Genomic DNA, 14,743 nt, shown 5'->3' with positions numbered 1-14,743 from the left:
TACAACCGGCTTTTCTCACTTGCTCATTCTCACATAATTTGATGGTGTCCTATTCCCCCTTTCCTTGATGCGTCACTGCTCTACTTGGCAGGCAATTGTTCAAATAGATAGGTATATCAATCACATACCTTATATAACAGTCATAAACACTGTGTTTTAAAAACTCTTATCTTAACAGTGTTTGCCTAAATAGTCTTTAGCAATGTTAATGGCTGCTGAACTGTTTGGATCAGCAGTATTTTTGTACATGCACAGTTTTGCCAAAAGCCTGATGCAAACCTGTTCAGTGGACATCTGGGTTGTTCAGTGGTGAACCAAAAGACCCAGTGCTCTTCTCCCATCAGAGCATCACAACTGAACACCATACATCTGTAGGATTGCCAGCTCTGGGTTGGGAAATGTGTAAGGATTTGGGGAGTGGTGCCTGAGGATGGTGGGGTTTGGGGAGGGACGGGACTTCAGTGTGGTACAATGCCATGGAGTTCACCTTCCAAAGTGGCCATTTTCTCTTGGCGAACTGATTTTTGTCACCCAGATAGCTGTTGTAATCCCAGGCAATCTCCAGCTACCACCTGGAATCTGGTAACCCTACTTCACCTGTGAATCACTTTCACTGAGAAACTCACAGCATTCTTAACAAAAATGGCAATCAGTGTATAGCTAGTGAATAGCCATTGCATTCTTAACAAAAATGGCAATCAGTGTATAGCCATTGGATCAAGGAAATTAGCCTTATTTCCTCTCTGGAATAGCATGTGTGTGTTTATATATATAAAGAAAAACTTAAAAAAAAAAAGAATGGCAGGCTTCCCCTCATTTTATATTCCCATACTCATAACTTTTAAATAAAAGAGAAAGCAGTACAATGGTATTTGCAATATTTATCAAATCAGACTCAAGCTGCAACCCTTTGCATGCTTACTCAGGAGTAAGGCTGACTACCCATAGTGGGATTTACTTCCTAACAAGCATGCCTGGGTATAAAGTGTAAAGAATAGATTCATAAGGAATGAAATAGCTGAAAAAGCTGGCTAATCAACTGGAGGGGTGTGCCTGTGTCAAATGGGACAGGCGCCCCAATAAGGACCACAGCCTGAAAGTGACACCCTCCCCGCAACGGTACCAAAACTCCAAAGGTGTGTCTGAGTGTCTTGAAGCCCCGCGGGCCATTTGGCGTGGTCGGGGAGGGGCACGTCTTCCCTGAAACGTAGAAGGGAACTCTCGTCCCAGAGGAGAACTCCCATGGCTTTATCCTCTCCGTGCGGTCGAAGTGCAGGAAATGTGAGCCCAATGAATGGCCCTGCCTCGTCTTCTTGCCACAAACAGCTGTGGAGCAGCCCGGGGCTGGAAAGGATGACATTTACGGCTCGCATTGTTTGCACTGGATGTTAAGTGTCAGCAGCGGAGGTGTGGCTTGGCGGGGGCACCCTGGCTCGCTCCGGATTCTCAGAATGGCTCGGTTGAGAAAGATGCTCGCTCTCCCGTCTCCCCCCTTCTCTCCTGCTATCCTGCTTGCGTCTGACTCCTCCCTCCTGCAGCTCTGAATAGTGCAGACCGAACCCAAGAGCTTCTGATTTTTCTCCCCCTGCTATAGTTCCTCCTGAGCCGGCAGCGCGAGGCTGCTCTTCTGCTTGCCTTCTGTCTTTCTACTACGGCATGATTGCTAACATCTGCTGGAAGCGGGTTTTCCACTCTGAGAGCCAAACTTGAGCATCTCGGAAGGATTTAAAGGACCAGAACAACCCAACAAAACAAGAGAAGGAGAAACTACTTTGCTTCATTTCTTTTCTTAAAAAAAAAAACGTCATCAGCATCTTTTGCTCTCCAGTACATATTGTTTCTTTTCACCATGTGTTCTTTTTTCAAGGAAGAATTTTGTTAGCTGTACTTGAATACATCCTAAGCAAGTATTCAGGAAGGGGGTGGGTGGGAAATCTGCATAGCTCAAGAATAAACCTGGTCAAGAAGATCAGAAACCCAATGTGGAGCTAACGATTTTGTATCAGCGTATAGGAAGGAACCCTCAAAGGCACAGCAGTCTCTATCCATCACCTGCCCCGCTCACTTGAACAACAATGTCGGTGACTGTTAGCAATGTATCATTAAATGGGACAAGCCACTCGATTCAAACACATGGGATTATGGATATGCCCAAAGGACAAAAGCCGTTGAACATCTTTCTTTTCTGCTTGACTTTTATTATAACATTCACGGCCCTGCTGGGCAACATCTATTCGCTGGTGTCTCTGCTGAGACTGCAGAATAAAAGTACCATCTCCATGATTGTGACTTCGTTGACTGTGGATGATCTGATCAGCGTGGTGCCGGTGACCATCTTCATGCTCAAACAGTGGCTGGACGAGATGCTGCCCCCCACCTTGTGCACAACTTCGGCACTGCTGTACTTATTCCAAGGCTTCTCCAGCAATCTCATGGGGTCTCTGGTAGTTTCATATAACTTCTACAGCCTCCACAAAATGGGAACTAGCCAAGCAGTCACCAAAAGGCCAGTGAGCATGATCTGGGCCATTCTCACTATCTGGATGGTCAGTTTGCTGATCTGTATTTTGCCTCTCTTTGGCTGGGGTACCTATTCCCCCACCTCCTGGGGATGCCTTACAGACTGCACCAGTTCTTATGTCTTGTTTCTTGTTGCCATTTACTCGCTGTGCTTCTGCCTCCTCATCGTGCTCTCTATTCCACTGATTTATCAGCTGCTGTGTTCAGACGATCAACAGCATCTCTACAACGATTATCATCAAATTGTCCGAGGTTATTTCTCACCTGGGTCACCTCCAATTGGTAGTCATACACTGTCCCTTTCTCCAGAAGACCCAGTGAACAGACTCTCAAAGCATTGCCAGGTTGTTTGTCGGAACGCTGACCCATTGGCTGGGCAAAGTTCCACTGACATCTGTGGAGCGGATCACTATGGCATACAGAGTGTGCCATACACCAGCCGAAGTTTCATTGTGGAATTTGCTCAGAAGCGTTTCTCGCTCATTCTGGCTCTGATAAAAGTCATTCTTTGGCTCCCAATGATGGTAATACCAAACCGAGTTTCTTTCTATATCTGTATTGATTTGGTTAGAGTAATGAATATGGGCCATTAAACTCAAAGCAAATAAGCGTAAGTTGAAAACTCGCACTTGCCTTTTTAACATTGGTTGTTTGAGGGTGAGGGTGGGGATGATATACTCTTGTCAGCTCTGTAGCTTTTGCATAGTTTGAGATCATCAACTCTGCTATTAGATGTTAAATGGACATGCCACCAATGACTTTTTGCATGCATTGTTCCAATTCCAGTCAAATGTATGTGTTCAGTGCACTGGCAGATCTGGTGATCAGGCACTCCTAATTATCTGAGTTTACCATGTTTTCAAGACCCTGCATTCATGTGGAATTAGTTAGGTTTTTAATTGCACATTCTCTGTTGCCAGACTATGAATGGACAGATATGCACTCCATATGTTTTCATGGGAACTGAAACAGTCAGACGAGACCAGGTCTCTGGATAATTGCTCTGTGACTCTCGGTTTTTGTGCTACCATAAAAAATTCTACAGAATTAGGTGGAAAGCTGGACCAAGAGGGTCTGCTCTGAGCCAGTTGGAAGGCGCAGAATAAAAGTACCATCTTGATGACTGTGGGATTATTCAAAGGGACTACTAAAGATTGCTTTTCCTCTCACAGCTGTCAGGCATACCTATTGGCAGTATGGTGCCTGGGGCTATAAAACTGAGGCATTTCACTGAAGGGAAGGAGCATGTTTGTTTATGATTTTGTCAATACAGAGCTTTATTGGGAACTCCTCTTGATGCATACACTAGTGCATTTAAGGTCAATATTGTGTGAGATGTTGGGTCACAGACATTTCTTGAATCTCATTCAGTAGTGCATAGTGCAGGAAAAGAGCAAGAGTCCAGTAGCACCTTAAAGAATAACAAAATGGGTGGCAGTGTTTAAGGTGCTACTGGACTCCTGCTCTTTTCGACTGTTAACAATGGTTAAATTAACAATTGTTGTTAAATTAACAAATTGTTAAATTAACAAATTAACAATTGTTGTTTTGTTTTTAAGGGGAGGGACAGTGGCTCAGTGGTAGAGCATCTGCTTGAGAAGCAGAAGGTCCCAGGTTCAATCCCCAGCATCTCCAACTGAAAAGGGTTCAGGCAAATTGGTGTGAAAAACCTCAGCTTGAGACCCTGGAGAGCTGCTGCCAGTCTGAGTAGACAGTACTGACTTTGATGGACCGAGGGTCAGATTCAGTATAAAGCAGCTTCATATGTTCATATGACTGCTACAGACAGACTAACAGGGCTACCCATCTTGATCTATCTCCATAGCACAGGAGAATCCCAATTATGCTCTCTCTCTTCAAGACCCTTTCCAAAATCACCCCCTCCTTCAAATAAAGTATTTGGTTTAGTCTTTCCCCAGTTATAAGTAAGTCTTAGACTAAGTAGAGTCTTAGTGAACTACTTCATACTTCAAGTGCTACCTCTTCAGTCTCTATCTTTCTCCTTTCTTCCCTTTGTCATCCTGCCCTTTGTTGACCTGTAGGCTAAGATCCTTGGAGATTAAGACCTTCCTCTTCTTCCTATTTGCTCATCAAACTCTGTTGAGCACCACAAACATGGGTAGCACTGTATCAATCACTGTCAGCATCCTTGGACTATGTCTGCATCTCCCAGGATTACCTCAACTGGATTTTTATTATTAGCTCAGGGTGAAAGAGGTTTCCCTGTCAGAGCTGTGGTATCAATATTTATCGTTTCACTTGAAGCAACTGGCATTCTGAGAAGCACAGATGGGAGTTGTATTAGAACATTTGCTTTCCAGCATCTGTCAAGATTCAAAGCCTCAAAGCTCCAGAGGAGCAGGAATGTTAGTCGGTAGCCTTGCAAAGACCTTTGGGACTCACATGGCTTTTCATGGTGTGTCAACCATCTACTGCTGTGTGTGCTGAAGTGTGGTTCTGAGCCATTGCTTATTTTGACATGTATTCCTTAATTTTAGTACAGCTGTATATTGAAACTCTTTTACACTAGTAGGCACGATGTCAATGACAATGAAGCAAAAGCCAAGGTGATACTTAGGTCACCATGACCTGGGAAGGCAGAGATTGATGCAGATTTTTTTTTTTTTAAATTAAGAATGGAGATTTTAACAAGACAAGCAAGGATAAATGTGTGGTCTGAAGCCAAGAGATTTATGGCTACACATGATGCAGCAGCGACTGGGCTAAAGTTAAGTGGGTTTTGATCTGGTCAGTGTATGAATGTTGTCTTGAAGTCTAGGAAAGACTAAAAGATTTATAAAAGATAATGGGGATACGGAACTTGCTGGATACTGGAGTGTTAACCACCTATGTATGCTGTACAGAGGGAAAGTGAAAGTCGTTTTGTAATAAAACACCCCATACCAATATTACACAGGCACATAAAAGGAGCCATGCTGGATGAGTGATCTCTCAAGTCCAGCAGGTCACAGAGAAGCCCACAATCAGGGTCCACAGACAACAGCCCTTTTCTACTGACTGCTGTTGTACCTGCCAGTCAAGAGCATTTGCCTCTGATCATTATTCAAGACTTGAAATACAGAAATATGTTCATTAATACATTCCACTCTTTCCCTTTTAAAAATTTAAATATAACAACATTTTGCACTTTATATTTTAGGTGTACATCTATGACATTCTGGAAAAGTAGTGCATGCAACAAGAGTGTTTGCAAATACTCATATCTTCCAGAAATATTCAGCAGAGAGCTGTAATTTCCTTCTGTTGCTTGCTGAGCATATTGGTGGAGGAGGGGCTGTAGCTCAGAGTATCTGCTTTGCATGCAGAAGGTCCTGGGTTTGATCCTAGGAATCTCCAGCTAAACAGTTCTACTAGTAGGTGACTAGAAAGACCTCCACCTGGAGAGTGGCTGCCATTTGGAATACATGATATTAACCTTGATAGACTAATGTTCTGATTTTATAGAATTGAAGAATCCCTATAGAATGTGTGAAACAACCCTTCAAGCTAGGATGTCAAAAATAGAATAGGCATTCTACCTAAACACCAGTAGGCTTACAGCCTAGAAACATTCAGAACTAGTGAGAAGCATCTGGGTCTCCCTCAATACCACATTTTTAAAAGAAGCTTTCAGAGTTTTGTGGTCTAGTAGACAGTGTCTCTTGCATTTTGTTTGTGCTCCATTTGAATAACATTCATGGCTATTTTTGAAGAAAATCAGAAAACAAATTTCCTCTTCTCCCTTTGCGAAAGTTGGCTGCCACCATGCCAAGATAACAGCAAAAACCTATGCAGAGTTATTCCAGTATTCAGTTGCATGCTGATGGCTTAGACTGGCATAAGTCTGCACAGAACTGCATTGTAACTCAAATAGGGCACCATCAAGTGAGGGCACATATGTATTTCAGCCCCTAAGCAATTTCAGTAGGTGAGCTAAGTACAGGCTTATCTCTTTCCCAGATAAATAAATGCCACTTCTTAAAGGTTAATTTGAGCCTTTGCTTTTACAAGGACAACATTCAGAGTATAGCCAAACCATGGTAGCTGCTGAAGTCCCCTTCCAGCAAGGCATGTTACTCCCAGAGTGCATTTGGTGGTGGAAAGTGCCATCAAATCACAGCTGACTTATGGCAACCCCAGAGGGTTTTCAAGGCAAGAGAAGGTCAGAGGTGGTTTGCCACTACCTGCCTCCGTGTCATGATCCTAGTATTCATTGAAGGTCTCCCCATCCAAATACTAGCCAGGATCAACCCTGCTTAGCTTTTGAGATCTGATGAGATCAGGCTAGCTTGGACTGCCCAGGTCAGGGGAGAGTGTATTTAATGCCTTTAAACTTCTCTTTCTTTCAGATACAAATGGTTGTTCAACATACAGTGGCATTTCAAAGCTTTTCATTTGAGATATTCAGTTTCCTGCTAACTTTGCTTGCTGCCACAGTCACCCCAGTGTTTGTTTTGTCAGAATACTGGAGCCACCTGCCTTGTGGCTGTATCATTAATTGCAGGAGGAATGTCTACACAGTCTCCTCACAAGAAGGCAAGCGTAAGTATGGAAGAATGGTGGGAAAGGGATAGTACTATTATTCTGCCTGTCCATGAAACTATACTTCCTCAGCAGATTGTGGAGCTTATTGCCAAGCTAAATATGCCTGGCATTGTACTGTTTATTTTAGTCACTGCTGATCCACATGGTATTTTTGTCCTAGTTTCTCCTTTTATACAAGCTCTGCAATGTGTAAGTCCAGGAAAGAGTGGATTTCATCCACATCACCTTCCTTGGCCTCTCAGACACATTCTGGAGCTGCAGTGATCTCAAGTGCTGAAATCCAGAGGTTACCTGGACCTGCCCAACAACTGACCCGTCACATAAAAGGCATGCCTCACAACCATATATGATAGACCTCCTGTGTTGCTGGCTGACTGGGACTGCAAGGGTGGAAGTGCTTGGCAGGCCACAGTGCCCAGCTGGTTGTTGCGTTCATCTTAGTCCCATGCTGTGCAAGGTGCTAAGTGGCTCCTTGAAAAATATTGATCTTGTGCAAGCAGAAGTGGCCAATGCTATGGGAATCTGGTGGGTGATAGCCTCCTCAATGCCCATAGAAAAGCTCACTGAGCAAAGGTAGAGGATTCAAGTCAGTGAATGGCCCATGTTCACATAGAGAGTTTCATGGCCAAGCAGGTATCTGAAGCTGGGCTTCCTCTGTTCCAGTCTAACACTCTATTGCCTCTCCCTTAAGACAGGTACATTTATTTATTTATGGCATTTTGATGCTGCTTTCGCCTCTAATGTGGGTTCACAAGCCAGCAAACACAAAAGCATCAAAACTCAGTGTAAAAGGTTAAAAACACAATTCAGTTTAACTCTACACAGCAAGTAACTGGCAGAATTTTTCACAGCTAAAGTGTGTCCACTGGACAGTGGACTCCACTTCTAGGTATTTATGACAAGACATGAGTTTCTGTTTCCCTGCTTCTGCACAACCCAGCACTATGTGAATGAATCCAAGTCACCAACTACGTTCAGTGGGGCTTATCCCTTCATGAATAGTGCAGAGCCTTAGGCTTTGATAGCAAATACTAGGGGTCAGAACTTTTTTATTTAGAATCAGGCTCTCATTCTTACTGAGCATCAGCTGGTCTCAGTGGTTGTTCCTTTGGATTCACATACCAGAGCAAACTACTTCCAGGGCTTTCAGAGAAAGACCTTTTAGAAAAGAGCATATTTTGTGTGTCAAGAACCAAGTTGTTTCAGGTACCGCATGACTCTGGCTCTAATTCAATATTTACACAGTGAAATATGTGACAGATGGTGAGGCAACAATTACGCAGTCATTTAAACCTGAACTGGTTTCTTTTGTTATGTTGATGCTAAAGGCTGTTCTACTCCTCCCCCCCCCCCCCACACACAATTTTTACTGAGCTCATGATTCCATGCAGAATGCAATAAATAACTGAGTTTTGTGTGGCCTGCACTAATGCTGCACTGGAAAAGTGGCATGGCATTACTATTAAAAATTGATTTTTCTTCAGCACATTTGTTGGAAATTATAGGCTCATAATGCTATTTCTCTATTCCAAGTAGCTAACAGTTTGAGTCAGAGATCTGTTCATGCATGGGTTGTTCTTGTGCCACCATGTGCTGTCCACACTTAGCCATTCAACTGGTGTCAAGTGTTGTCAGCTGCCAGGGAGTCAGGCAATTGCTTGGATTGGATGAGGAGCTGGGATCTAGGTTACCATTTCCTTGGAGAGCCAGTTTGGTGTAGTGGTTAAGTGTGCAGACTCTTATCTGGGAGAACCAGATTTGATTCCCCACTCCTCCACTTGTACCTGCTAGCATGGCCTTGGGTCAGCCATAGCTCTGGCAGAGGTTGTCCTTGAAAGGGCAGCTGCTGTGAGAGCCTCTCCAGTCCCACCCATCTCACAGGGTGTCTGTTGTGGGGGAGGAAGGCAAAGGAGATTGTGAGCCGCTCTGAGACTCTTCGGAGTGGAGGGTGGGATATAAATCCAATAACTTCTTCTTCTTCTTCTCTTCCTTTTGATGAGCAAGGAGGGGTCCTCATGGTGGACATTACCAAAACTCACACAACTAATCATCTGTTCACTAATACTTGCATAGTTGTTAGTCTTAAACTGGAGATACCGCGTGCAGCCTGAGATCAAGTCCTGCAGTATGCAGAAGGTCCCAAGTTCAATCCCTGTCATCTCCAGTTAAAAGGATAAGATAGTAGGTGAAAGACCTCTTCCTGAACCCCTGAAGAGCCACTGCCAGACAGAATAGATAATACTGACTTTGAGGGACTAACAGTCTGATTCAGCTTTATGTATTCAGCCATGGAAACTACTCCTTTCTATGGTTTTTATTTTTGTGCCAAAACTTTCTTCCATGTGTTCATTTCCTTTCCAGGATCAAGGCACAAAGATAAAAATGATACTGAATTAAAACTCAATTGACCTTAGCATCTGTTACACTTAAAGTTGCCTGCTACTAAAAGTTGCAAAACCCAGTCAACATAATGATTATAATGTGCATACCTAGGGTTGGATACAACCCATTTTTCTACTGTGAAGAAAGGGAAGGCCAACAAAAAGACTTTGATGACAATCACTGGAGCTTAATGGACAAAAGCCACTCAAGGCAGGGGACTGTAATAAGGAGGAAAATTGGGCATGATTGTGTGAAAAAGCTGGCTGAATCCAGTTTGGAGTCTGGGACCCTACAGTGGAAAGTGGAGACAATGATCTCCTCACAATAAGTATGAGAGCCAGTTTGGTGTAGTGGTTAAGTGTATGGACTCTTATCTGTGAGAATCAGGTTTGATTCCCCACTCCTTCACTTGCAGCTGCTGAAATGGCCTTGGGTCTGCCATGGCTCTCACAGAGTTGTCCTTGAAAGGGCAGCTGCTGTGAGAGCCCTCTCAGCCCCACCCACCTCACATGGTATCTGTTGTGGGGGGAGAAAATATAGGAGATTGTAAGCCACTCTGAGTCTCTGATTCAGAGAGAAAGTCAGTGTATAAATCTGCAGTCATGTTCTTCATCATCATCTGTGAATCTCAGATGATGAGATTCTGCTTGCGGAGAGGGCGGGATATAAATTGAAATAAGTAAATAAATGGCCTTGGGTGGGACCTACTCTCTCAGCAGCAGTCCCCACCTACAATATGGGGATTTCCCCCCATGCTGCATTCAATGCAAACTCCTTGTCCTTACCTTTCAAGTTCCCCCTATCTTGCCCCACTTGCTTTTTCTGTTTTTCCACAGATAGCTCTGTGTGTGAGACTTTGCTCCTTCAGGTCTACCACTTTGAACTGCCAAGAGGTTTCCCATGCACTTAAACAGCTCTCTCATGTTTCCCCTTATGCTTGGAATTCCCTCTGATGATGCCTAAATGGGCTTCCTTCTCTTTTCTTTAAAATTCTTCATCAAAAACCCAGCATTTCTCGGAAGCCGTTGGCCTCAGTTCCCAACCTAAACAGCCATCTCTGTGCAATTGCATTTGTCCACATTCATCTTTCACTACCCTTGACTGCATTTCCCTTCTCCCTGTCCCTGAAATTTTAGATTGTGGAGAAGGTAAACAAAGTTCTTACTTTCAGCTTTATTGAATAGAATCTTGGTTAACTTCAAAGGTGATATTGACTGTATTCATGTTTTGCTTTCTCACGGACAATACATGAGCACCTGTGATTGCAGGAACATATACACTACAAGAGCTAATATACATAGTGGTGTTCAATAAGTAGCCGCAATACAAGTGTTTATTATACCATAGTACATAGCTCTGGCTATCAAACAGGTAGATGAGTCATATTTTGCAGCAGCCCAGCTATGAACGGCCCCAATACGTTGGACAACAGTAGTGGAACAGCAGATTGGCTATGGAGTCCAAGATCTGGCTGGACCCAGTTAAAAAATCTCTATTGATGGAAGGATTTCCATAAGTGGAGCATGACTTCTCCACTGCAACCTTCCTGCAGCAGCCTAAAGTGCCCCCTTAGATTATGTTCCTGGAGGGCAAGGGCAATTGTTCCAAATTCCCTTCCTCCTTGCACACACACAATTGATGTGATCCATCTCATTGTTATAGCAACCAACTTGGCTTCAGCACCAAGGATCAGAGCAGATCCTTCTGTCTGGAGAGAAGAACGCATTTTGCAGAGATTGCACAAAGGAACCCTCCAGCAAGATGCACCACTGTTCTTTTCCAAAGGCATGAACATATGAAGCTGCCTTATACTAAATCAAACCATTGCCCCATCAGGGTCAATATTGTCAACCCAGATTGGCAGCAGCTCTCCAAGGTCTCAAGCAGATGTCTTTCACATCACCTACTGCCAGCTTTTTTAACTCAAGGGTTCTTAACCTGGAGTCCATGGACTCTTAGGGGACCCATGGATGGGCTTCAGCAGGTCCATGAACCAAGCACAAAAAACTATTTTGTTTCTGATTTCCTTCCTGTTCCTTTGAAAACTGTCTATATGAAAAACATTTTAAATTATGTTATTACTGAATCCCTTGCACCAAAGAAATCCAGCAGTCCCTGACCAGGGCCAGGGCCTTTTTGGTTCTGGCCCCAACCTGGTGGAACTCTCTGCCTAATGCTATTAGAGCCCATTGTGCAAGCTGGGATAGGTCAATTACAAATGTTGTTGTAGTAGTAGTCAATATAAATGTAGGAGGGCATGGGATACTACGGAACATGTTCAGATAACAAACAATCATCACCTCTCCACTATGACTTTTTTCGGGGGGGGGGGTCCATAGCTTTCATCAAAGGGGTCCATGACCCCAGAAATGTATAGAACATATGAAGCTGCCTTATACTGAATCAGACCCTTGGTCCATCAAAGTCAGTATTGTCTTCTCAGACTGGCAGTGGCTCTCCAGGGTCTCAAGCTGAGGTTTTTCACACCTATTTGCTTGGACCCTTTTTTGAAGATGCCAGGGATTGAACCTGGGACCTTCTGCTTCCCAAGCAGATGCTCTACCACTGAGCCACCGTCCCTCCCCTAACTGCTTTAACTGGAGAACAACTGCTTTAACTGGAGATGCTGGAGACTGAACCTTCCATCCAGAGGAAGGGTTAGCCAGGTGCAGAAGAGAAGGACCAGATGACAAAGAGCCTCCTGTCTTTGGAGTTGAAGTCAAAGAAAAGCAGGCCCCCGAGGCAAGGTGCCTAGAGACTGACATGTCAAGTCTCTAAAGGGAGTTCAGTTGATGAGGCTTGGCACAGTATAACATGAATTATTCCAGCAGGGTCAAAAAGCTGTCATGAACTGAAAAAAGCATTTAAAAATGGACATGAAACAGTTAATCTTTTAGAACTGGGTTTGGTACACACACAAAAACCAGTTTCAAGATTGAGGCTTCAGCTTCCCAGACTGAAAGTTAGGAATAAAAATATCTGGCAAGAATATACATATTGCTTTGAAAAATTGACATACTTTGGCTGTCCTGACATGAAGCTTTTCTCCATACCAGTCCAGACGGGTGGTAGCTGAGCTTGCTCTTGTGCAGCTGAGCTTCTTGATCTGCTTACAAAATACACAAGCAAAACCTATCCCCTGAAGAGACCCCAAACTTATCAATGCTAGAAGCAACTGCCTATTATATATATACACCTTGACAGATAGGGGCTAGTGCTTAATAGTTTCCATTTCACAGTTTCCTTTTTTCTGGCTCTGATGCTACAAGGACAAATTCTAACCTGACTCTTCTGTCTCTTATCATGAAAAGGTCAAAGAAGTTTGTTTGCATTGTGAAAATTGCAGGGCTTCATGTACTATGTTCTCTAGAAAACAGAAGTTAAAAATAAGAAATCTGGAAAATCTCAGTGGTGCCAGTGCAAACTGTCATTGGATTCCTAGCCTTCCGTTTGGTTAATAAAGACACAAATGCTAGGTGAATACAGACACCCTTTTCAGCTGTTCAGAGGAGAGATTATGAATGTTCAAAGAAAGGGACCGGGATCGTGGTAACAAGCTGTGCCCTGAAGTTATGAGCATGCATGAGAATGCCTTATAGAGCCTACACAGATAATGTTCCTAGGTCTTTCTTTGCAAAAATGGCTCTGTCTGCACAAGTAGGAGCCCTTTTTCATTAGGGTTCCTGATTGCACAGAGAGAGCTCTTCATGAACACAACTTATAGGTATGGACCTTGTATTGTTGTCAGTAAATGTGCATATGTTAAGGCTGGAATTGCTGCTCTGATCACACTCTCCCTACTCACATCAATGATTCTACTTAAGAAATTTTGAAAAGGCCTATGCAGATATCATTAAATGTGGTGGGAGTGGTTTGAACACACATCAGTTGCATTCTATCAAACTTCTTGTTGGAACAAAGAGTGTATGTTCAAAGCACTCCATCCCCACTTTAAATGTCTGTCTTTACCCTTAGAGTGCGTATCTGCCTCATCTTACCTGGATTTTGTTTTACCTTTTGGAACTTTGCCACTCTGTGTGTTATGATAAAGTGCACTGTGCTTGCTCAATTAGTCCATTTGGGGGGCGTGTTCTAATGCAAATATTTGTCATTTGCATTATTTTAAGATTCTGGCTACATTTAATGTAATCATGTCTTTTACTTTTTTAGCCAAAAGAAGAGGCTTTGAATTTAATCTGTCATTTCAGCAAGGGTATGGAATCTATAGGATATCCCATGACAACCATCATAGTGATGATGGCAACTCTATCTCATATCACAGCTTACTGAATTACGATTGTGAGACTATGAAAGAAACTCAAAAGGATAACAGCAAAATTGAGTTCAGCACCATTTCCCTGGAGGACAGCTCCACGCTTAAAGAAACTGCAAGGTGCAAGAAAACAGTTGGTACTGACACAAAACAAGACCTTGGCAAGGATAAGATTACAGACCGCCTGCTTTCTGACAAAACAGGATCACACAAAAGAGAAGAGGTCAGGAACATGGAGAAGGGTACTTTTTTTGAAGGTCAGGAAAGAAGGCTTTCTCATGAGGAAGGTCGAAAACCAGAACTCTCTGACTGGGAGTGGTGCAGGAGTAAATCTGAAAGGACCCCTCGACAGGTAGTAATTTTTTTTTTGTTTAATTTCACAGCATTCTAAAATCTGCTGCAGTAGTGCAGAATACCTCAAAGTCCTGCTGCTTTGTTTCCAACTTTTTTCTATGTCTTCCCAGTAACACCTTGAAACAATACAATTTTTTTCTGATACTTAGATTCATATGAAATGTAATGACCCATTACAGGGGTGTCGAACTAATTTGTTAGGAGAGCCAGATATGACATAAATGAGATTTTGTGGGGCTGGGCCATGTGTATCATAAAATGTAATGCTGGGTAACAAAGCTATAAACTTTATAAAGGACACAGGCAAACACAAAGATGTTATTTTTAAATTTAAAACACAAGCATACTTAGAACTCTTGCAATATTTTGTTTAAAATGGAAAGGCAGGGAAATAGTGGGATTTGGCAATGCAATTTTAAAAAAGAAGACATCAAGAAAAAGCACAAGGATTACAGCAGAAACTAAAAATATAAAATGCACTGAGCCTGAGAAAACATGAAATGGCTGGCCATTGCAAGCTTCTCTCCCCCCTCCCAGGTCTAGTCAGATTGGCAATGACTCTTCAGTGTAATATTCCCCTTTGACTGTGGATTCCGAGGTTAGAGTACTCACTAGGCACCAGTTCTCTGGTCCATTTAGTTCCCAGAGATCTTAATGGAAAATACACTC

At 43.1% G+C, this 14,743-nt stretch overlaps 1 protein-coding gene across 1 annotated transcript in view; it reads left to right on the top strand.

The window, feature by feature from the left end:
* Positions 1-2,075: 2,075 nt before the first annotated feature.
* GPR149 (G protein-coupled receptor 149) overlaps positions 2,076-14,743 on the top strand; it is a 46,518-nt gene continuing 33,850 nt past the window's right edge. Inside the window, 3 exon segments of the mRNA XM_060242705.1 lie at positions 2,076-3,044; positions 6,870-7,062; positions 13,618-14,072. Coding sequence (XP_060098688.1) covers positions 2,076-3,044; positions 6,870-7,062; positions 13,618-14,072 — 1,617 coding nt within the window.

The sequence above is a fragment of the Heteronotia binoei genome, chromosome 6, assembly GCF_032191835.1.
Source record: "Heteronotia binoei isolate CCM8104 ecotype False Entrance Well chromosome 6, APGP_CSIRO_Hbin_v1, whole genome shotgun sequence".
Classification (NCBI taxonomy): Eukaryota; Metazoa; Chordata; class Lepidosauria; order Squamata; family Gekkonidae; genus Heteronotia; species Heteronotia binoei.
Note: the sequence above shows the minus strand (reverse complement) of the source record. Positions and strands in the feature narration are given on the sequence as shown.